This window comes from Onychomys torridus, chromosome 7 (genome assembly GCF_903995425.1).
Source record: "Onychomys torridus chromosome 7, mOncTor1.1, whole genome shotgun sequence".
NCBI lineage: Eukaryota > Metazoa > Chordata > Mammalia > Rodentia > Cricetidae > Onychomys > Onychomys torridus.
Window position 1 is genome coordinate 5,353,467 of NC_050449.1, and position 22,300 is coordinate 5,375,766.

At 42.2% G+C, this 22,300-nt stretch overlaps 1 protein-coding gene across 1 annotated transcript in view; it reads left to right on the top strand.

The window, feature by feature from the left end:
- The first annotated feature begins 3,504 nt into the window (after positions 1-3,504).
- Positions 3,505-22,300, top strand: part of Pgr (progesterone receptor) — a 65,602-nt gene continuing 46,806 nt past the window's right edge. Inside the window, exons 1-2 of the mRNA XM_036193196.1 lie at positions 3,505-5,743; positions 7,205-7,356. Of these exons, the coding sequence (XP_036049089.1) occupies positions 4,134-5,743; positions 7,205-7,356 (1,762 nt within the window). The 5' untranslated portion in view covers positions 3,505-4,133. The remainder of the gene's footprint in view (positions 5,744-7,204; positions 7,357-22,300) is intronic.

Consider the following 22,300-nt stretch of genomic DNA (forward strand, 5'->3'; position numbering starts at 1 on the left):
CCATACTCATCCCAGCTTTCCTCTCAAACCCCTCTTACTCTCCCTAATTACTTCCAACAAGCTCCCCTCCTCCCTTATGGTCTTTTCTTTGGTTTTATATGCAGTGAGTTCAGTTGGTGCTGCCCAAAAGTATGTGAGTGTGAGGCCACCCACTGGATCATGAGCAACCTGTAAATGGACATATACCCACCCCAAATGACTGGCCTTTACCTGGCAGCTGCCAACTGCTAACAGCCCCTAGCTAGGACTGAGAATTAGGAGGCCCTCCCTATTCCATGCTGGAAATCTGTCACTTAGTCTCAGCATTGTGAGCAGATAACTTTTTAAAAGACAATAAACAATGTGATCAGATCCAGAGGTATGTGGAAGAAGATATATGGAAAACAAACATAGGGAAAGAAAACCCAGAATCTGACTCAGATCTCATTACACACTTCTTATATTTTTTGGAATTAAAAATATTCATCAACTGTTTTTCAGGTTACATTGTAATTAGAATTCTAGCACCCCAAGGAGAATGGAAAATGGCACAGCCACTGTGAGAGGTGAGTTGACAGTTCTGTGTACTCCTATTATATTGGTTCTTGGGTTTGCTTTCACAAAACACTGTGCACTCACTCTGTAGCTTAGATGTAACAGGAATTTATAGCACTAATCAGTCTATATTAGCCATCAAAGTGGCAGAGCCAATTTCTGGTAATAATCTCTCTGGTTCACAGACGGTACTTCCCACTGTGTCCCCATGGGGTCAGAGGGACTAGGCAGCTGGCCACAGCATATTGCTCTCCCAACAGCCTCAACTCAAAGGATTGTCACACTGGCAATACAGAGTCAATGTGTGAATTCCGTGGAGATCATAAGCAGACCACAGAACACATGAATATTTCTAGCCATTTTATTTCTAAACATTTATCCAAGAAAACTGAAAACAAATGTATACAAGACTTGTATACACATTTTGTTAGGCAATTTCTAGTAAAACTTATAAATCATACAACTGTTTATCAGCAGGTGCATAGGCAAATACACCACAGTATATTCATTCATTGGATTTCTCCCTAGCAACAGAGAGCAAATTGTTGATACATGCTATAATAGAGTTGAAAATCAAAGTATTATACAAAAAAAATCAAGAAGAGATAAAATCTAACATAGATCACATTATATAAGCTGTAATAAAAGTCTGTTTATAATACTATATATTTTTCAAATAGAGTGAACATACATAGAAATGGCTTATTTTAGGAAGGTATAGATAGTATGGAAAACATGTCTGGAGAAGCTAGTAATATCAGAAAGCCAAAAAGTGTTCAGAGCACTCCACTCCATGCCCACCCATCTTGGCCACACATAATAATGAAATACGTCAACTGACACAAAGAATAGCCGAGAGAGTCCTCAATCCTCAAAATTGAAGAAATGTGAGGAACAAAATGTATCCATAGGTACATACCGAAGACAGAATAAATTAGTAATGAGGGTAAAGGGTGCTCCCCCGCGCAGACTTACAAATACAGCTTTTAAGTCCTGTTCACTGTGAACCCTGATGCAAGGTAGTGAAAACGGCACTTGCCAACATTGACTTTCTTTGCCAAACTCATGAGCCTGGACTACCTAGAGAATGTCATCCTAGAAGAGTTCCCAGGACTACCAAGGTCATGAAATACAAGAGAAGAGAAGCCATCATAGCTCAGAGGATCCTGGGAAGCCATTACAACAATGGAACAAGGTGTCCTGGTGGGATCTTGGGAAAGAAAATGGAGATTAAAGGAAAACTGCACACGCCCTGGGCACTAGTCAGCGGTCACACAGCAGCCTGCGTGCATTAACAGCCACGTGCATTCTGTATCGGAAGGCTGCCCAGAGGATGCACACATACTCTTTATTCTCTGCTAGATTCTCGATAAATATACAATTATTCCAAAAAGTAAGGCCTATTAATACAAATCTTAAAAGCACTTATACCTAAGACATAGAGAATAATTTAACACAACAGTAAACCAGGCAGAGCTCTTTAGAAGCCCTAACACACAATGACAGATGCAGATTGCTGGTTAATGGGGTAGGCAGTGACACCCCAAGGCAGAGATGAGAAATGATGAAGGGATTTTAAAGAGCATGAGTGCACTTTTGAGGCAGAAGTTCTGCGTCTCACTTAGTCTGTAGTCAAGGCTCCCCATATACATTGTACATACATACATACATACATACACACACACATGCATGCACACATACATGCATACATACATACACACATACATGCATACACACATACATGCATACATACATACATACATATGCATGTGTAGGGCCCACCTGCCAGCCTCATTTCTTTCCTTCCCACACTTATTCCATGTGCTGTCCCTAATGCCCCCTGCAGTTCCCACACTCCATTTTACCATTTGATGCTGTACATACAGGCAATAACTGTACAGACATACAATAACAAATACAGACATACAATAACTGCTTCCTTGAATTCTCTTCTACCTCCCTAATTCTCTCATATCTGAATTAGTCAGCAATAACTCATTGCTGGGATAGTCAACACCCAAACCCAGTGGTTCAATGCAATAGAGATTTACTTCTCATAAGTAGTACCTCCCTGGTGATTCAGGCCTCAGGCTCCATGCCTCTAGCAGCCCCACCTGCCCTGGAGTTTTGGAGTCTTGCACGTATCTTCTAGACCTGAGTGATAATAAACTGCAAGGCATCAGCATAACTAGGACCTGGACACACTCAAGGGAATTTTCCAAATAACTAGCGCAGCTTTGAATAGGGCATATTTAAGACAGTGTGGAGATGTCCACCAATCTTGGGTTGAGCATGAAATTATTATATATGTATGAGTTATGACTGTGTATGAAATATATCACATAACTCACTCCCCTCCACAATGTTCTCATGAATTTAATAGTGTTTTATTTTTAAAGCTCAATGAAAATTATTCTAAGAGTAGAAACATTGAGAGGAGAAAATACGGTTTGGCCTCCCCACTGGAGATCTTCAGATATGATGCAGGGTATTTAGTTAGGGCTGAAGGGAACCTTATGAAAACACAGAGGTGCAATAGGACAAGCCAGTTATGATGCACACAAACACCTGTAACTCTGCCTCTGAGGGCCCCCACCCTCTTTTCTGGCCTCTGAGCAAAATGTGGCGTACACTCACAGAGACATATAGAAATAATAAAAGTTAAAATATTTGGGATCATCTTCTATACATTTATTTTAAAAGATAAATAGAATCTTTACAAATTTCAAATCCTGAAATCCTTACAATTTTGCTTTTGATAAGATATTTTTTTCTACCCACTGAGCCTAGCATACTTAATTGATAGCATAAAATCTGATATGCTTAGGAGGTTTCTTCCCAGAGCACTTGATATTCCCAATGAAAGGACTAGTGGGTGGCAGGAATGCCAACTCCAGCGTTTGGGATCTAGCTGGTGATTGGCTAGGGAGGGGCTTTGGGAGGGCCTTCCTAGAGCGCGAGGCTTGCTAGAAAGCTATGGAGCTAGTCTAGACTGTCACTATCAGTTAGGCTTCCTAGTATTTGCGAAAGAGAGGATTCTACAAGCCCAAAGAGAACTTGCTTCCATCGGGCTTAAGAAACCTGACATCAGAGCCTGCTGGTACTGGAGAGAACCCAGGGAGCGTTAGAAGCTGCCGCTGCAGGAAAATGACTTGGAATGGGCTGCAGGCAGCCCCAGGGTTTTAGCGGAGGACTTCCTAGATGCGGGGTTTCTACCAAGGGAACAGGTCCGCGGGTAGCAGGACCCCTTTTCACAGCACCGGCCACTCCAGTGCGGGACGCGTGAGCACTCAGACAAACACAGAAAAGTCTTTTGACGAACTCCTCTAGTTACTCAAGCTGCTTCTTCCTACCCTCAGCAACCTCCGGGACAGCGCGACTGCCACCCGACTGCCACCCTTCCTCTGAGTCTGGGTGGAGGGTAAGGACGGGAGCTGACCAGCACCGCCCCTCCCGACAGGGAGGTGGAGATCCCACGGGTCCTGCAATTCAACACCCACTTCCCCCTCCTTCTGCCCCTATATCACCAGCACCCCCTCCTCCTTCCTTTTTCCCTCCTCCCTGGAGACAGGGAGGAGAAAAGGGGAGCTCGGGTCGTCATGACTGAGCTGCAGGCAAAGGATCCGCGGGCACCCCACGCGTCGGGAGCCGCGCCCTCCCCCACCCACGTCGGGTCCCCCTTGCTTGGACGCTTGGACCCCTGTCCCTTCCAGAGGAGCCAGCCGTCGGACGCATTGTCTGTAGGCTCGCCTATATCCATCTCCCTGAACGACAGGCTGCTCTTCCCTCGGTCCGGCCAGGGTCCGGAGCTCCCAGGAGAAAAGACACAGAACCAGCAGTCGCTGTCGGACGTGGAGGGAGCCTTCTCTGGAGCTGAAGCCACTCGTGGGGCAGGAGGCAGCAATCCCAGAGCCCCGGAAAAGGACAGCAGACTCTTAGACAGTGTCTTAGACACGCTGCTGGCGCCCTCGGGGACAGAGCAGAGCCACGGCAACCCTCCAGCCTGCGAGGCCATCACATCTTGGTGTCTTTTCGGATCAGAGCTTCCAGAAGACCCTCGCAGTGTCCCTGCTACCAAAGGGTTGTTGTCCCCGCTCATGAGCCGGGTAGAGAGCAAGGCTGGCGACAGCTCCGGGACAGGAGCTGGGCAGAAGGTGCTGCCCAAGGGGCTGTCACCACCCCGGCAGCTGCTGCTCCCGACCTCAGGGAGTGCCCATTGGCCCGGGGCAGGGGTGAAGCCATCTCCGCAGCCATCTGTGGTGGAGGTGGAGGAGAACGGTGGCCTAGAGACTGAGGGCTCCGCGGGTCCTCTTCTGAAGAGCAAACCTCGAGCACTGGAAGGCGCGAGCAGCGGAGGAGGAGTTGCAGCCAGCGCGCCCGCGGCGGCCCCAGGAGGCGTCACCCTGGTTCCCAAGGAAGATTCCCGATTTTCTGCTCCCAGGGTCTCCTTGGAGCAAGACGCTCCCGTGGCTCCCGGGCGCTCCCCACTGGCCACCACAGTTGTGGATTTCATTCACGTGCCCATCCTGCCTCTCAATCACGCGCTCCTGGCCGCCCGCACCCGGCAGCTGCTGGAGGGGGACAGCTACGACGGCGGGGCCTCAGCCCAGGGCTCGTTTGCCCCGCCTCGAGGCTCGCCATCCCCGCCGGTGCCCTGCGGCGACTTCCCAGACTGCACCTACCAGCAGGACGGCGACCCCAAAGAGGACGCGTTCCCTCTCTACGGTGATTTCCAGCCGCCAGGCTTGAAGATCAAGGAGGAGGAGGAAGGCGCCGAGGTAGCTGCGCTCTCGCCGCGCCCTTACCTGGTGGCCGGAGCCAGCGCCGCCACCTTTCCAGATTTCCCGCTGGCGCCCGCACCGCCGCGAGCTCCCTCCTCCAGGCCCGGAGAGGCGGCGGTGGCCGGCGGCCCCGGCAGCTCCGCAGTGTCGCCCGCGTCCTCTTCGGGGTCCGCGCTGGAGTGCATCCTGTACAAAGCCGAGGGCGCACCGCCCACGCAAGGCCCGTTCCCGCCGCTGTCCTGCAAGCCCTCGGCCTCCGGCTCTTGCCTGCTCCCGAGGGACGGCCTGCCCGCCGCCCCTGCCGCCTCGGCAGCCCCCGCCATCTACCCGCCGCTCGGACTCAACGGGCTCCCGCAGCTGGGCTACCAGGCCGCAGTGCTCAAGGACAGCCTGCCCCAGGTCTACCAGCCCTATCTCAACTACCTGAGGTGAGCACCTGCCTCTGGCCCTGCCCTGCTCCACCCCTCCAGCAGCCCAAGGTAGCAGGGTGACTGAGGGAGGGCTAGGCCTTGGAGACCCGGACACCCTCTCTCCGGTGCTCCCTTCTTACGTTTTCAGGGGGCATAGAAGAGGACCCCCCAAAAAATTGTCTGAAAACTTTCGGAAGCAGGACCATCCTGGTCCAAAACTTGTGGTATCACTCTAGGACCTTAGATTGTCCTGAGGGTAAGGGTGCCTGGATGCCCTCTAGTGGGGTGGGGGCTTCATTGAATTCAATAAATCCTTGGTAAGAAGGACGTGGACCCCTGGGGGTGGCTGTTGGAGAGGCTGAGGTGTAAAGGTATAGTTCCTCTGGGAGGGGTGGGGCCTAAATGGGACTTCAGAACTGAAAGCAGAAACACCTCAAGGATCTGGCCATGCCTCTGGCCCAATTTTCCTAGAAACCTCAAGAGTGAAGTAAACTGTAGGAGGGAAGTGTTTGCCAGGTAGGCTTAAACTCAAGGGCCGTGCCCCCAGAACACAGCATCCACCTACTGCTTCAGACACCCCTATTTTTCTCATATGTGTTTTAAAAAACATTTAACTTCACATATGGAGTAATGGAACAAGAAAAGAAAAGAATACTCGGTTCGTAGTCTCTCATGCCGTGACCAGGCAAATTAGTCAGTGTGTTAAGAAATACCTTAAAATAACATCCACATTTATATGTTGGAGCAATCAACCGTGACCGGGCTGTGTTCTCAAAACGGAACAACTGCTAAGTCCAGTTAAACTCCCAAGGCTCAGCCGTGTTTGTTATGACCCCGCACTCAGGAAGGATGTCATATTTCATCCGCCAAAGGCAAACTAACTTCCGTATGAGGAGCTCCTCTTCAATGAGAGTTTCTAGCTGTTTTGAACGTAAAAGGATGCACTGGCTCTTCTTTTGTTACTATTAATGAATGGCTAATAATTTGCACGTCCAATGAATCTGTTATAGGTAATTTATGATATGAAGTAGCAAGTTTAGTTCACCTGACTTTGAAATGTGTGTGTGTGTGTGTGTGTGTGTGTGTGTGTGTGTGTGTGTGTGTGTTTTCCTGGGAAACTGAGGATGTGGCCCAGTTCCTAGAAAGGTTGCTTATCTATCATATACTAAGACCAAAGCTCTATTTCCAGAACCTCATAAACTGGGCATAGTGGCAAATGCCTCTATTCCCAGCACTTGGAAGCTGGAGGCTGAAAGTTCATGAGTTCAAGACCAGTTATGGTATGTAGCAAGTTTAAAGCCAACCTGGCTATAGGAGACTTTTATCAAAAAACTGAAACACAAACCAAAAAACATAAATAAATAAATGGTTTTATGTAAAAAAAAAAATCTTTGATGTCATCAATGCAGATTTAAGAAAGCTTTCTTTACCAGATGGCAGTGAACATAAAACTAAATGGAGCCTGTTTTTCATTTCAAGGCCAGATTCAGAAGCCAGCCAGAGCCCACAGTATGGCTTCGATTCCTTACCTCAGAAGATCTGTTTAATCTGTGGGGACGAAGCATCTGGCTGTCACTATGGAGTGCTCACCTGTGGCAGCTGCAAGGTCTTCTTCAAGAGGGCGATGGAAGGTAGGAAGCTTCTTCCTCATTCTTCCTCCATGTCATCGTCACATGAGCACCCAATACTCTATACATTTTAATTATTCCTTATTTCTAAGGAATGGTGACATTTCTCTACACCTTAAAATGCCATTTTAACACTATGTGTTGCCTACAATACCCAAGAGTGAATGCAGTTGGCTATTATAGCTTCATACTCTGTGACTCATACTTCCAACAGGACACCCCAGACCTGACATCAAGGACTGTGCCGATATTCAGCGATTTCCTTCTTCTCAATACACAGTTTTACTCTAGTGACATGTTCATATGTATCTATTGCATAGACAAAACACCAGGTATTTTACCAAAAGAAAAATTATAGTAATTAAAGTTACATTACATGTTAGAGTATGGTTACAAATACATGACATATATATACACATAAAAGAACATATAATACAGTTGCAAATTCTCTGTCTTTTCTATAAATACATATTGATATAATGGGAGTATAATAATTCTAAACAAAAGTTTAGTTTGTTTGTTTTGTTTGTTTGTTTAGCATAGCCTTATGTGTACAACAGGACAGGAATAATTGCTTGGAATAAATGGACACATCTTGATGTCACAGTATCAGTTTTCCCAGGAGTATCTTGCTTTAAGTAAAACTTGCACATTTTTAAAGAACCTTTTAGTTACCTTCCATAGAAACATTTTAAAATTTCTTCCACCTCAGTAAATGCCAAGTCAAACATGTTTGCCTTTGAAAGTAAGAATACATTTAAAGATAGTGTCATATTTTGATGCAGGAGATAAATGTATTTTCTAACAATCTGACACAGAGTGCTGTCATGGGTGGGCCAAGGCTGAGGATTGCACATCAGCTGTCTGGCCTCCTGTCTGGTCTCCCTGCTTCCTGGGGGGTCTGAGTTTTAACAGCACCCCCACTTAGGAGCATTAGTGGGGGAAGGAGGAATTGGAGCATTAGTACTTTAGTGGTTTCTGGAGGGTCTCTGCATGAAAATACATAAAATATTTAAATGACATTGAATACATTCAGCTTCAAGGAACCTCACGTTCGCTGTGGCACCACACAACAGCACATCTGGGGCAAGCAAAAGCACCTTACCTTTCCAGACTTGTAGGTGGAGCCTTGAGCTTCCTCCACATTAGCATTCCCTGTGTTCTATAGTATCCCTAGAGGAGTGTAAATTTATAATTGAGCAGCCCTTTTTGGATCCTCCAAAGGTCAATTACTCTAGCCTATTTCTGTTTTATGGATACGCAAGTCTCAAAGGCAATCTTTTATTAGCTGATTCTCAGTGGATATATATTAATGCTTTAAGTTAGACGGTATCCACAACACATGCTTTTGCTTTGCAGAAGTCTCTCCACCAAGTACATGCACAGAATGAGGACCACCTAACTAACTATCATTGCCTGCAGCAGCATCCCAGTGTACTTTCAGAAGACATTAGTAAGATGCTATTTTCAAATGAAGTAGCAAAAATGAAACACCTTATTCATCAAAAAAGTAGATATTTATAAATCATTCATGAAGTTAGAGCAAGGTTGTAAACTCTGTGGGTAACCCTTGTATGTAGCAATTATTACGTGCTTCCTATATTTAGATTTATGCTAAAGGTACTCTTCTATGACTTCATTTCCCTCCGTATTGAACACAAAATAATGGCAGATAATTTTTAAGATGCAGATTAAATGAATTTATACATATGGTATTCAAAGGGTTCCTTTGGTGGTGCTTTCACCTTTAAGAACCTTATGATATAGCTGAAGGGTTACCATATTTAAAAAAAAAATAAGACATTTCAATAAAGATTCTCATTAAGCACCCAGATAAATATTCACGAAGTTTAGCAGATTTATATGGTTTCCTGTGGGAGCAGTGGGGAGGGGCTTGAGAACTGTGATCTTTTCTGTTTCTTTTTTAACTTTGTGTGTGTGTCAGAGGGGCACTTGTGGAACCTTACATAGGGTCTGGAGACCAAACTTGCACTGTCAGGCTTGTATGCCAAGCACTTTAACTACTGAGCCATCTTGCTTTCCTGTGAGCTGGGATTTGTAGGTTCTAGGATAATAAAGGGGGGCTTCAGGGAACATGTGGACATCAGTTGGCCAAAGGACAAAGAAGTTTCTAAGCCCTGAGGAAAGCTGTGCACACACTCGGGGAAGACAGAGAGTTACGTAGCATTTGGATGAATTGGGAATCAGTGAGCAAATCGAAGTGAGTAGATGGAAGGTAGAAGTTTCTGGAAATGAAAGATAACCGGGACTTTAGGGGCTAGTAGAAATCACAACAGATCTGGACTGTTAGTTCAAGGCAGAGGGCTGTGTATAAGGCAGCAGGACCGGATGGGGAAGGACAGGTCAGTTAACGGAACCAAGGATGTGAATGGCATCTCTGGCATTGGGAAGTGCTTCTTGCATTCTGGTGACTAAGTGTTATGGGCACTACTAGACTTGCTTCATCCCTACACAGAGGCAAGCTGTTCCTCCCTCCTTACTCAGGAGGGAATCAAGCTGCCTTCATGGCAGTTAGGAAGTGGTAAAGTCAGGATCAAAACCCAGATGGTGTGTTCCAGGTCTCAGCCCTCAACCACAGCACTTCCTTTCTCATAAGAGGAAACATAGACATGTTTGTCAAGTGAGGCAACATCTAGAAAGCTAAACAAGAATATTAAAATATGAAGCAGAAGTGTGTGACAGAAAGATGTACGTCCCATTAGCCTCACATTTGGTGAAGAGCCCTGAAGAAAAGACATCCCAGGTGTGGAGAGAGTGTTCTGATTGGTTCCTCACCCACATTAAGAATGGGAGACAGTCAGTCACCTAGGACAACTGGTTTTACATGGAAGAAAGAAGAGAGGGAGGAAAACACTCAGGAAATGGAGAAGAGGAGTGAGGAGAAATGGCTTCTCTTAAGCTAGGTGAATCCAGTTGGTTGAAAAGACCACTCCTTTACCAAGATTTTGACAGGGTCAGGATGAACCAGGAAATAGGCAGGAATCAGACATCTATCAAAAAGATAAAAAAGGTAATTGGCTACCAACCTGGTCTTGTCAGGGAAGGAAGCATTTCTCATTGGCTTACTCTGTGTGCACAGTGACCAGAAAAATACTAAGTATTCAGTAAATAAGTATTTTGCACTATGAACTGGTCATCATAAGTAATTATGCTACATTCTCATTATTTGAATGTTTTACTATGTGATAACATTAATAGTATAGACATTCAATGTGGTATGATTGAGCAAATACTATAATATAATTGAAATGTATTATTTATAACACTCAAGACTACATAGCATGGATGCATTTGTAATTGTTTTGTAATATTCTAGCATTTTAATTTAGGTACTAATTATTCATGAATTAACTACCTGAAGTACATTAGCTCATACACTAACTTATGAGTACCTGTCATACCAGGGCCCTATACTAGGTACTGGTGGGAGATTACTAAGTCATAATGCATGCAGCTGGCCACTGCTTGAGCAGTGACATTCAGAAAAGGACATGCCACAAATACATGCTCATAGCTAATTACACATATATAGTGATTTATTCATGCAGTGTTTGACTCCTTGGAACACTGACCTCTTGTCAGAAATAAGGGCATTTAGAAAACTGCTCAATTATATAAGAACTATTATGGATAGGCCACAGTGGAAACAGGACATAAGTGCAATTGTTTTATTAAAAAATGTTTCTTTCAACTGGTACAAATAATTGATCTTTTAAGTAAGACTGACTTAGAATTGACATTTTCTTTGATACATTTCATAAAGAGAAATGATAGAAGTGTGTTCATTAGCAGCTGCACAAGCTGTATTTTCTGTCTTTAAAGTTCAGTAATGCTTTATCTTCTGTAGTCCAACAAATCTCCTCCACTATAATTTATGTAATTAGCAATTGGGCTCTTTTGCTAATAATCATATTTGGTTTAATGTGCTCTCAGTAAAAGTTAACTCTGGCAGTTTCCCTATTACTCTAAAAATAAATGTGCAGTAATTCATTGGACTTTATTTCCAAACTCTACAGCCAATTTCTTTTCAAGCAGGAGGTCATTCTAACACTGAAGACAAATGATCATGGTTAGAGCTATGACACACTGAAGTAAGGAGGAAGTAAAAAGATGGCAGGTGTGGCATACGTTTGACCATTTCTTTTTATTCATTTTATGTACCAACCACAGATCCCCCTCTCATCCCTCCTCCTACTTCCCCTCATCCCCCCGCAACCATCCCCCTCCACTCTTCCAACAGAGTAAGGCCTCCCATGTGGGGACAGCTAAGCCTGGTACATTCAGTTGAGGCAGGACCAAGCCTCTCCCCACTGCATCAAGCATGAGCAAAGGGTCTAACCATAGGTAATGGGCTCCAGAAAGCCAGCTCATGCACCAGGGATAGATCCTGATCCCACTGTCAGGGGCTCCCTCAAACAGACCTGGCTACACAACTGTCTCCCATCTGCAGAGGGTCTAGTCCAGTCCCATGCAGGATCCACTGCTGTCAGTCTAAAGTTCGTGAGTTCCTGTGAGCTTGGTTCAGTTGTGTCTGTAGATTTCCCCATCAGGATCTTGACTCCCCACCCCCTTGCTCAATAGAATTCTTCTTTCCTCTCTTCGACTGGACTCCCAGAGCTCGGCCTGGTGCTTGGCAGTGGATCTCTGCATCTGCTTCCATCAGTTACTGGATGAAGGCTCTATCATGATAGTTAGGTTACTCCTTGCAGCATTATTCATAATAGCCAGAACCTGGAAACAACCTAGACGTCCTTCACCTGAAAAATGGATAAAGAAAATGTGGTACATTTACACAGTGGAGTACTACTGAGCTGTAAATAACAATTACATTATGAAATTTGCAGGCAAATGGATGGAACTAGAAAACATCATTCTAAGTGAGGTAACCTAGACTCAGAAAGACAAGCATGGTATGTATTCACTCATAGTGGATACTAGATGTAAAGCAAAAGATAACCAGACTACAACCCACAGCACCAGAGAAGCTAGGTTTGACCATTCTTTTTTTAAGATTATAAAAAATTGGTTTATTGTAAAAGAAACTAAAGAATAACCAGTTAAATTCTTATCCGCAGCCAGGAAGTATTAACCACTTTTACATCAGAGCGGACATAAGGAAGACTACATCGAGGCCGTGATTCAGGGAAGGGAGCTCAGGTCCCCCGCAGTCAGCACAAGGGTTTGATAAGGTCAGAGCTGTCAGGCACCGAGGGCTGCTGGACACTGAGGTATTACAGGCAAATGTTCCCGAGGGAGGAGGAAGACGGCACATCTCCCTTTGTGGATGAGCTTAAGAGATTCAAAGTTTAGGAACAACTTCTTTACTGACAGCAAGATTCGAGCTCAGTCTTTATTGAAGAGAAAGAAATTATGAAAGCTTTGCTATCATGGCCCCGCTACCTTCACCAGCCCACACCCACCTTCCCACCCTCCCCCACACTAAAGCCAGTTTGCCCAAAGAGGATGCAGACTGACTCTGTGGCTTACTGCAGATTGTAGGCACTGGCCAGTGCCCTATCGTCTGCACACTCACCACACACTGTTGTCTGTCATCCCGCTGCCCAATTCTGAATTAGAGTAGAATTCCATTTCTCTTCTAAAGGGTTTGACCATTCTTAACAGCACTTTGGTACCAGTATATCCTTAACAGCACTGTACAGGAAAGCGTCGCTGTCAGACATTCATACTAACCATGGCAGCTGTGTTCCTGCTGGGACCACAGAGTCCTGAATTTTTTACTAACTGCCCAAGGAACACAACAGTGCAATGTGATTTTTAAAAAGACTAAAACATTATTGATAAAGCTTAAGTCCTCATGATCAACATTGTTAATTTTCTCCCATAGCTGTGATTCTTCTATGTTTCTACCTCAGTGTTTTTAAACATGTGTATATAATATTGGAAAATGTTAAAACATAAGTAGTATCATACTAGAATGTGTCTATCATTGGTATCATTATCCATATTGCTTTTTTCATGCTCTCTTGCTGTGAAGAGACACAATGACCATGGCAACTTTTATAAAGGAAAGCATTTAATTTGGGCTTGCTTACAGTTTCAGAGGTTTAGTCTATCATCCTCATGGTAGGGAGCATGGTGGTACACAGGCAGACATGTAGCTAAGAGTTCTACACCCAAATCCAAGGCAGCAGGAAGAGGGAGACACTGGGTCTGGCTTGAGCATTTGAAACCCCAAAGCTGCCCCCCGTGACACACTTATTCCAACAAGGCCACACCTTCTAAACTCTCCCACAGTACTGGCACTCTCTGATGACTAAGCATTCAAACATATGAACCTATGGGGGCCATTCATTGAAGCCACCACCATATGTGTGCATGCTTGTATATGTGCATGCAGGTGTGTTTTCATTAATTTATGCATGGCATTTGTGTACATATGCTTACTTAAGTGTGTACTTGTGTATGCATATATATGAATGGATGTGTATGTATGCTTGTGTGTGTGCCTGTGTATATTCATACATGTGTATGGGTTGAGGTGCATGTGTGTATCATATGTAAGTGTGCATGCATGTGTGAGTGTATGAATGTAGTTCTAACTTGGCCTTTTAAGCTCTCTATAATGCTTCATATGATGAAACTCCTCCCCTGGGTTGCTGAGGTGAACATTTCTTGTACTTGGTGAATGCCTGCTCCATTCTCCAGAATTTAAGTCCTTTAATGAGGCTCCTAACATGCTAAATCCTCCCACTGCCAACATGATTTCATTTGCTCATTTGTTCATTTCACAGTTGTCTATTTTTTGCTACATTTAGAGATGGGTTGTACTGGGACTACAGAGGAGAGTACGTATGTAATCCCTGCCTCCGACCACCACAAAAGTAGGAAGAGGAAAGTCAAATGCAAAAACCACCAAATCTGGTTTCCACAACATACACACACATACCATGAATGTATACATACACATGCAAGCATACATACACATGCATAAACACAAGCACATACACATGTATGTATCTACACATGAATCTCTACTTCCACAAAGAAACACACATTTACACAGGAGTATGCACACATGTCCATATATACATATGCACACATATGCATTCACACACACATGCATACACTTGTGCATACACACATTGTTATATGGAAGGAACATGAGAATGCTATGGTATGGGGTATCCTGGAGCTGTAGGAGACAACACTATACTGCAAGAGTCCAGGGGGTGCAGGATGTCTCACTGCAACAGCTGATGTTACACAGACCCTGCCTGGGCACCAGACTAACACACATAACTCGTTTATGAGTCTAATGAGGTAGAAGTACTATATTATATCTGAATTTTATCAAGAAATACACAAAGAATTACCACTTCCCATTAAGTCTGACTCTAATGTCTGTATCTGTCTTTTAAATCCTACTTCTCTTATGTCTCCAGATTACTTTGCATTTGAACATATGTTAATTACATTTTCAGCAGTAAACATGGAGACTGAGTTTAGAGCTATGTTCCTTAACTCAGTCCTAATCCTTTCTCTGCTCAGAGCAGCTCTGTATTGTGTTGTTTACTTGATTTATGATTCTACTCCAGAGTTTATTTAAACAAATGATTCTAAACCAACACACACACACACACACACACACACACACACACACACACACACACACACACACACACACAATCTTGTATGACAGGAAATCCTTAGGTCTCAGTCAAGTGCTTAGTGGTGCCAGAGCAAATCCTAGGCAGGTCTTACTCTCTGAGAATATCTTTGATATCTGGTAACAGATGAGAGGATACTATTTGTCAAGATTTAGCATCAGAATGCCCCACAGTCTAGTAGGACATCAACACTGATGCCTGAAAACCATGCCTGAGACATATAGCTGTCTCTTTTGTCATCAAAACAGTGTCTCTAAGGATCTTAATTAAGACAGATTTCAAAATGGATACATGGGTCACTTCTTTTGGTTTTTAAACCCTGTCATCATTTAAAACATTAGAAAGTCACATAGGAAAGTAATAGTGTACTCCTGTAACCCCAGCCTTAGGGAGAGTGAAGCAGGAAAACTGTGAGTGTAAAGTCATCCTAATCTAAAAAACAAGACCCTATTTTCCAAAAGAAGTCAAATAGTCTATACTTGTTCCATATCTACTTAACAACTTATAGCAGGAGAGATGAATGCAATATCCACTATTGCTGAATATGTTCATGCAATTAAATACAGGATACATGCTCCATTTAACTTCTCTTTGGGAAATTTGTCCTTTTCAGTGACCTGTTATATGTTATTTTACAATATGATGATTCTTATAAAGCCCATAGCCTGCCTTCCTTCCTTCCTTCCTTCCTTCCTTCCTTCCTTCCTTCCGTTCTCTCTCTCTCTCTCTCTCTCTCTCTCTCTCTCTCTCTCTCTCTCTCTTTGTAGTTAGAAATTTTCCTGGGTCCCAACCAGTCCATAGCCACTCAAACTCAAACCCAAGCAAACACAGAGAGGCTTATATTAATTGTAACTGCTTGGCTATTAGCTCAGGCTTACTACTGACTAGCTCTCACACTTAAACTCAGCCAATTTCTGTTAATCTTTATGTCACCACATGTTCTGTAGCTTTACCTGTGTGCCATTACATGTTGCTCCCTAGACAGTGGGCTGGTGTTTCCTGACTCAGCCTTCCCTTCCTCTTCCTGGAATTCTCCTTATCTGCTTATCCTTCCTATACTTCCTGCCTGGCTACTGGCCAATCAGTGTTTTATTAAACCAGTGTATAAAAGCATTATTTCACAGCACTTCCCCTTTTCTGTTTAATTAAAAAGTAAAGTTTTAACTTTAAAATAGTAAAATTATATATAGATAGATAGATAGATAGATAGATATCAAGCAAGAATTATAGTTACAATATTTAGTATATTTGTATTTTATAAAATTAAATAAAATATTCTATCTACCCCATATTTGTAAGTCTAAAGTTTCATATCTAATTTATCTTTTATCATAACCAAAGAAAATTATAATTATAACTATCTAGTCTTCAACTACATCAAAGACCCCAGAAGGATATAATATTACTTCAGTAAACAGGAAGAGCATTGTGAGCAACTTCCAAAAATCTAGAATGACAGAGACAAGTAGCTGTCTGGACAGCTACCCAAAGTTCTTCTGCAACACTGGAGCATCCACTCTTCAGCCTAGAGGCCTAGAGTCTCTCAGTCACTTCTCTCTGTGTCCTATAGAATGTCTGGCAGTTTCTTCTGTGAAGCAGGAACCTGAAAGACCATCTTGTTTTTAAAAGTTCAGTGGTCACCTTCCTATAGGTCCTGCATGTCCAGTTTATATAACATTTTATCAGCAATCCAGAAAAGAACAGTTTCTTGCCCAAATGACTATTTTTGCCAAGAAGAAGATAAACTCCATATGGAGTGTCTTCAATGCCCATCTTTCTTTCTGAAATAAATTGGTACTGCCAGGAGCAGATGTGTCTTATTATCCAGAAAGTCTAAGTTTTTAAAACATTTTAAATGTCATATTCTGAAGGTCTTTACAGTGTTTGAAAATTACCTACCTAATTGAATTATGTCTATGTATACCTAGAAAACTTAACATGACTATAAGTTTGACTATCATAGAAGACTAATTATTAACCTGTGTTTTTAGTTATCCATTACAATTTAAATGGGTTACATTAACATAATACCTTAAACAAGAGTAGAAATATAAATATAGTATAACAAAATTAACTTTAAATTTGTATCAATAACCTAAAATCTATACCAATGTAAAACATTTTAAGCAAGTTGCTCTTTAAAAGTAGGTTCAATAATCCACCCTTTTATCCTATCATATCTATATCCTATATTTCCATATCATATCCTCCTTTCTTCTTTTAGAAATATATTGGCTATGACCAATAACAATTTGTAACCAACAACCTAAGCAAAAAAAAATCCATAATCCAATTTGGAGGGGGGGATATGGGCATAGTTTTCTAGGCTACTTCCTACTGATAGAGGGTGCTGGAAGTCTTATGGGGATGCAATGAAAATTTTAGGATTATGATAAAGTCCTGACTGGAGTAGTCAGTCTATGATGCTGCATTGTCTGAGCCAGTTGCCTTGAAGCTGACTTTTGGAAGTTGGATCATCTGGGCTTCTTCTTTGATCAAACCATATGAGCCTGGAAGCAATCCACAGGTTCTTATCTTCTGTGGAAACAAAAGCAGAACTTCTTTTCCAAAGCAATGTATCCTTAGACACGGTGGAGATAATTCACTGCCAACTCTGGGAGCTATGCTGTCTGCTGACTTTGGGAGGCAGTGGGTCTATGCTTCTATCAAAGCAGTGTCTAGCCTAGAAACCTCTTTTTTTTTTCTCCTGTACTAGCAAAGGCTAAATCTGCCATACCGTGTAATGTGTGACTTGGAGACACCTCTGTGTACCGAGGCAGTAATCTGTCCTGCTACAGGTCAAGCCCACATGCCTTGAACTTGTCAAAGAGTAGCTCAAACCTGCAGGCTGCAACTGGCTTGAGAGAGACAACTAGGAAGCTGTTTTTAGCTCCATTTAGAATCTTGTTTGTTTGTTTGTTTGATTGATTTTTAAAAGCTTTCTCAGGTTTTAGGTGGAACCTTTTGCCCCATGTTTTGGTGCCATTTGTAGTTAGAAGTTTTCCTGAGTCCTCCCCAGTTGCAGCTGCTCAAACCCAATAAACACACAGAGGCTTATATTAATTATAACTGCTTGGTTATTAGCTCAGGCTTAGTACTGATTAGCTCTTACACTTAAACTCTGCCCATTTCTGTTAATCTTTATGTCACCACATGTTCTGTGGCTTTACCTGTGTGCCATTACATGATGTTCCCTGGATGGTAGGCTGATGTCCCCTGACTCAGCCTACCTCTTCCCAGAATTCTCCTTATCTGCTTATCCTGCCTATACTTCCTACCTGGCTACTGTCCAATCAGCATTTTATTAAACCGGTGTACAAAAGCATTATCCCATGGCATTTATTTATGTATGTATGTATGTAAGTATGTATGTATGTATGTATGTATGTATGTATGTATGTATGTATTTATTTATGTCCTTCTTTCCTTCCTCCCTTCCTTTCTTTATTTCTCTCTCTCTCTCTCTCTCCCTCTCTCTCTCTCTCTCTCTTTTTCACTTTAACTTCTATCGACTAAAGAAGCAAATTTTCATGCTCACAAATTTTAACATACTATTAAGAAGTTACCTGTTGCAGCACATACCTCAGGCCTTACAGGAGCCACTGCAATTAATTTTAAACAAAAGGTGCAGAGGAAAGAGTAGAATTTTGAGGAGTGTAAAATGCTGAAGACTCTCTCACCACACACACTCATATCTTCTCTTCATGATACTTAATAGGAGCTTTTAAATTTAAAGACAAGCTTTGTGTTGTCCTTGGTAGAAGGATATCTATGATGCTGACTTTTTCTATGATGACAACCTTCCCAGTAGAATGGCAGATGCTGGGCCAACAGCACACACAGTATAGCTTGGAGATAAACATAATATTTTTGATAGATAAAAGAAAGTAAGTCCCCATTGGGAGCCATCTTTGTTCTATAAAGAAGGTTTTGAAAGAAAAACTACCTGAGCATGATTCTCCATGATAGAGGTGCTATGAAGGCCAAGTGCCCATGGTTAAATGCTTAAACACTTGTAAACAGATGTTCTAGATTGTTAATCTGCCTAATTAGGTTAAGAGCAAATTTAACAATAATGACATTTAGTAATTACTTTCTCCATTCCAGGAAGTTTCCTAAGCAAACAGTATGGAGATGGTAGAGTAGAGACAGTAGCCTTCTCTCCTATTATGTTACATCTTGTCCATCTGCTAGTGTCTAGTGTCCATCAGCATTTATAATGAAAATTCACTGACATCAAGGAAGGTACAGATTAGATAGCTGAATATTTAGAAGGAAAATTTGCCTAAATGGGAGGGGATATTTACAACTGGTATCTTAACTAAGGATCTTTCCCTGTACGCAATCCATTTATTCTCCACGTTGTTTGAGAGACACTCTCCCCTCCCACTCCCTTCCCTTCCTCTCCCCTCCACTCCCCTTCCCTCCCTTTCCTCACAGAGAAGGCTAACTGATAAATAAAATGTAAAATGCTGGGGTGTGTTATCAAGTAATTTGGCCCCACCCTCAGCATGTGTCCAAAGCCTTGTTTGTTCTAACCACCCAACTGACCACTTTGCTACAATCCCCCATGATAACACTTAGGGTTCATTGTGACAGCTTGAAATGGTCTCATCTCTATTCTTGCTTCCAGGCTCTGTTCCCATCTTAGTTGCCAGTGAGGCTACTGAAACAGAAGTCAGAACATAACATTCCTCTCCGCAACCCCATCACATGCCCATGCAGATAGTCTCATTTACATGTTCTGCTGTTGTTCTCTCTGACAGCCTCACAGGCTTCCTTGAACAACCCCGGGGTGAATCTCCTCATCTCCACAGTTAGCTTGCTCTTCCTAGCACTTCCTTCTCACTCAACTCATTCTGGGTACCAGCTCGAATGCATGAACTGAAACGTATCAGGTTTTGGTGACCTCTGGTTGCTCATTTCATGTTCTTCTCTGTGGCATCCTAGCAGGTTATGTATTTCTTTCCAGTAATCAGCACTTTAGATCTTAGAAAGGCACACTTAAAATGCATTAAATGGAAGAAAGAGAAGGAAACTGTGAAGAATAAACTTCAGATTGCTATAAATGAGAATAGCATCTGAGAAACAAGAATTAATGTCAGAAGAAAAAAAAGAACTAGGTGAGGTTAAAAGATGAACTTAGATAAGAGAAATTCAACAGTAAAGCCCAAACCTCAGCAATGAAATTAAAATCTGTACTGGAAGCTAGAAAGAGCAGAAGGTGACCCCAATTGCACAGACCTCATAGTGAAGGTATCATTTCAGAATGGTGAGAAAATATTGAACTGCTGGAAATTATCTCATAATTTATTGCTTATGCCACATATCAGTCATTTGTGGTGGCCCCTCTCTCATCCAGCTTCTCAGTTCAGAGGCTACATATAGTATTTATCTTCAACTCTACATATGGAAAATAGACTGCACAAATAATCTTATAGGGTAGATACTGATTGAGCTGAATTTCAGTGGAAATCTATTTGACTGTAATCAATGTGATGTTCTCACTCTGTAGTTTGATAATGAATCTGGTGAATAGAAAGTAGATATTTAACCCATTAAATAATGTGTCTGAAAAAGACAATTGTAGCTAAAGTTTTCCTGTGTCCACCCAGCTCCTGCAAATGCTTAGACCCAAGTAAACACACAGAGACTTATATTACTTATAAACTGTATGGCCATGGCAGGCTTCTTGCTATCTAGTTCTTATATCTTAAATTAAGCCATTTCTATTCATCTGTAAGTTTCCATGTGGCTTGTGGCTTATCGGTACTTTTACATCTTGCTTCCTCTGTGTCTGGCTGGCCACTCCTGACTCAGCCTTCCTGTTCCCAGAATTCTCTTCTCTGCTTGTCCCACCTATACTATACTTCCTGCCTGGTTACTGGCCAATCAGCATTTCATTTATCAGCCAAATCAGAGCAACACATTCACAGCATACAGAGTGATATTCATAGCAGACAATGAAAACCAAATCCAGTAAAAGATTTCAGTGGTTATAGAAAATAAACTTCTGGCATATTTTCAAATGGAATTATACAGGCCTATAGTAGATAGTAAATAAGCATTTACTTATTGGACCATCAAAACTACTAATGAACATTTGGGCTGTGTCTGCTAGGGTGTTGCAGGTTTTATTTACATCATTGTACACTGCATTGCTATTTTCTGATAGGAAAATGAAAGCACAGGAGATTAAATGAGCTATCCAAAGCCATAGACCTAACAGGTGGGAGAGATTAGAATTTGAATAGTAGAAGTTTAACAACTATATAAAAATCGTATTTAGAAGAACAATGGGACTCTGGATGTCCCAGGAATGCTAAAATTACTGAAACCGCCAAAGATCTTGTATATATGGATTATGCCCACAAATGTTGACCATAGTAGAAACTAAAACTGATATTACAGGGCTTGGAGAGGGGCTCAGTGCTTAAAACACCTGCTGCTACTCAATCACAGGACAGTTTAGATCCCAGTACTCTTGTGCCTCAGGCATTTCACAAATATATATATATTTAAATATATATATATATATTTAACTAATACAGTGTATGCTAGGAGTGTACAATGCCCATGAACTTCAGGAGAGATCATTGACTGCTGTGAAGCTGAACTTATAGGTGCTTGGGAGCCACCCAGTGTGAGTGCTGGAAACCCACCTCTGATCCTTTGGAAGAGCAGAAATCATGCTTAACCACTGAGCTATCTCTCAAGCCCTGTGATGTTGTAGATTTTAAACTTTGCTTTCTTCATTTAAAAAATAATAATCCCATCAGATATTAATTTTTGAGCCAAAAAATTCAAGAAGAATGGCAAATAAAAGTGTAATTATAAGTGTCTCTGATTCTTAGTATAATTATTTTGTTAAAGTTTCATGAATCTCTGACAGAATACATGTACAGCAAATCCTACTTGTCATTTTAAAATGAAATTAAGATATACTCATAAACCAAAAGAAGAATGGCATATTTTTTACATGTTTGTAAGTAATTTTAATATTGGCCTTCATAGAAGACAGCTGGAGTCTCTTGTCTGCATCTACATTGACTCTGCTGGTTTGGTTGAAGTCTGTGAAGAGGTAGCCCTACAAAGAAAGGCACACAGTTGTAAGATGGATGAGTGTTCTGAGGACTTTTTAGGTATCACAAGTGGAGCTTATTTCTTTAGAGACTGCACACTGATGGTTTTCTACTTTTATTATCCTTTCTGAATTTATCTCCTCCAAATCATTCTCATCTTTCTTTCTTCCAGAAAAAAAAATTGCTATTTTTAAAATATAACTTATAATGGAAATC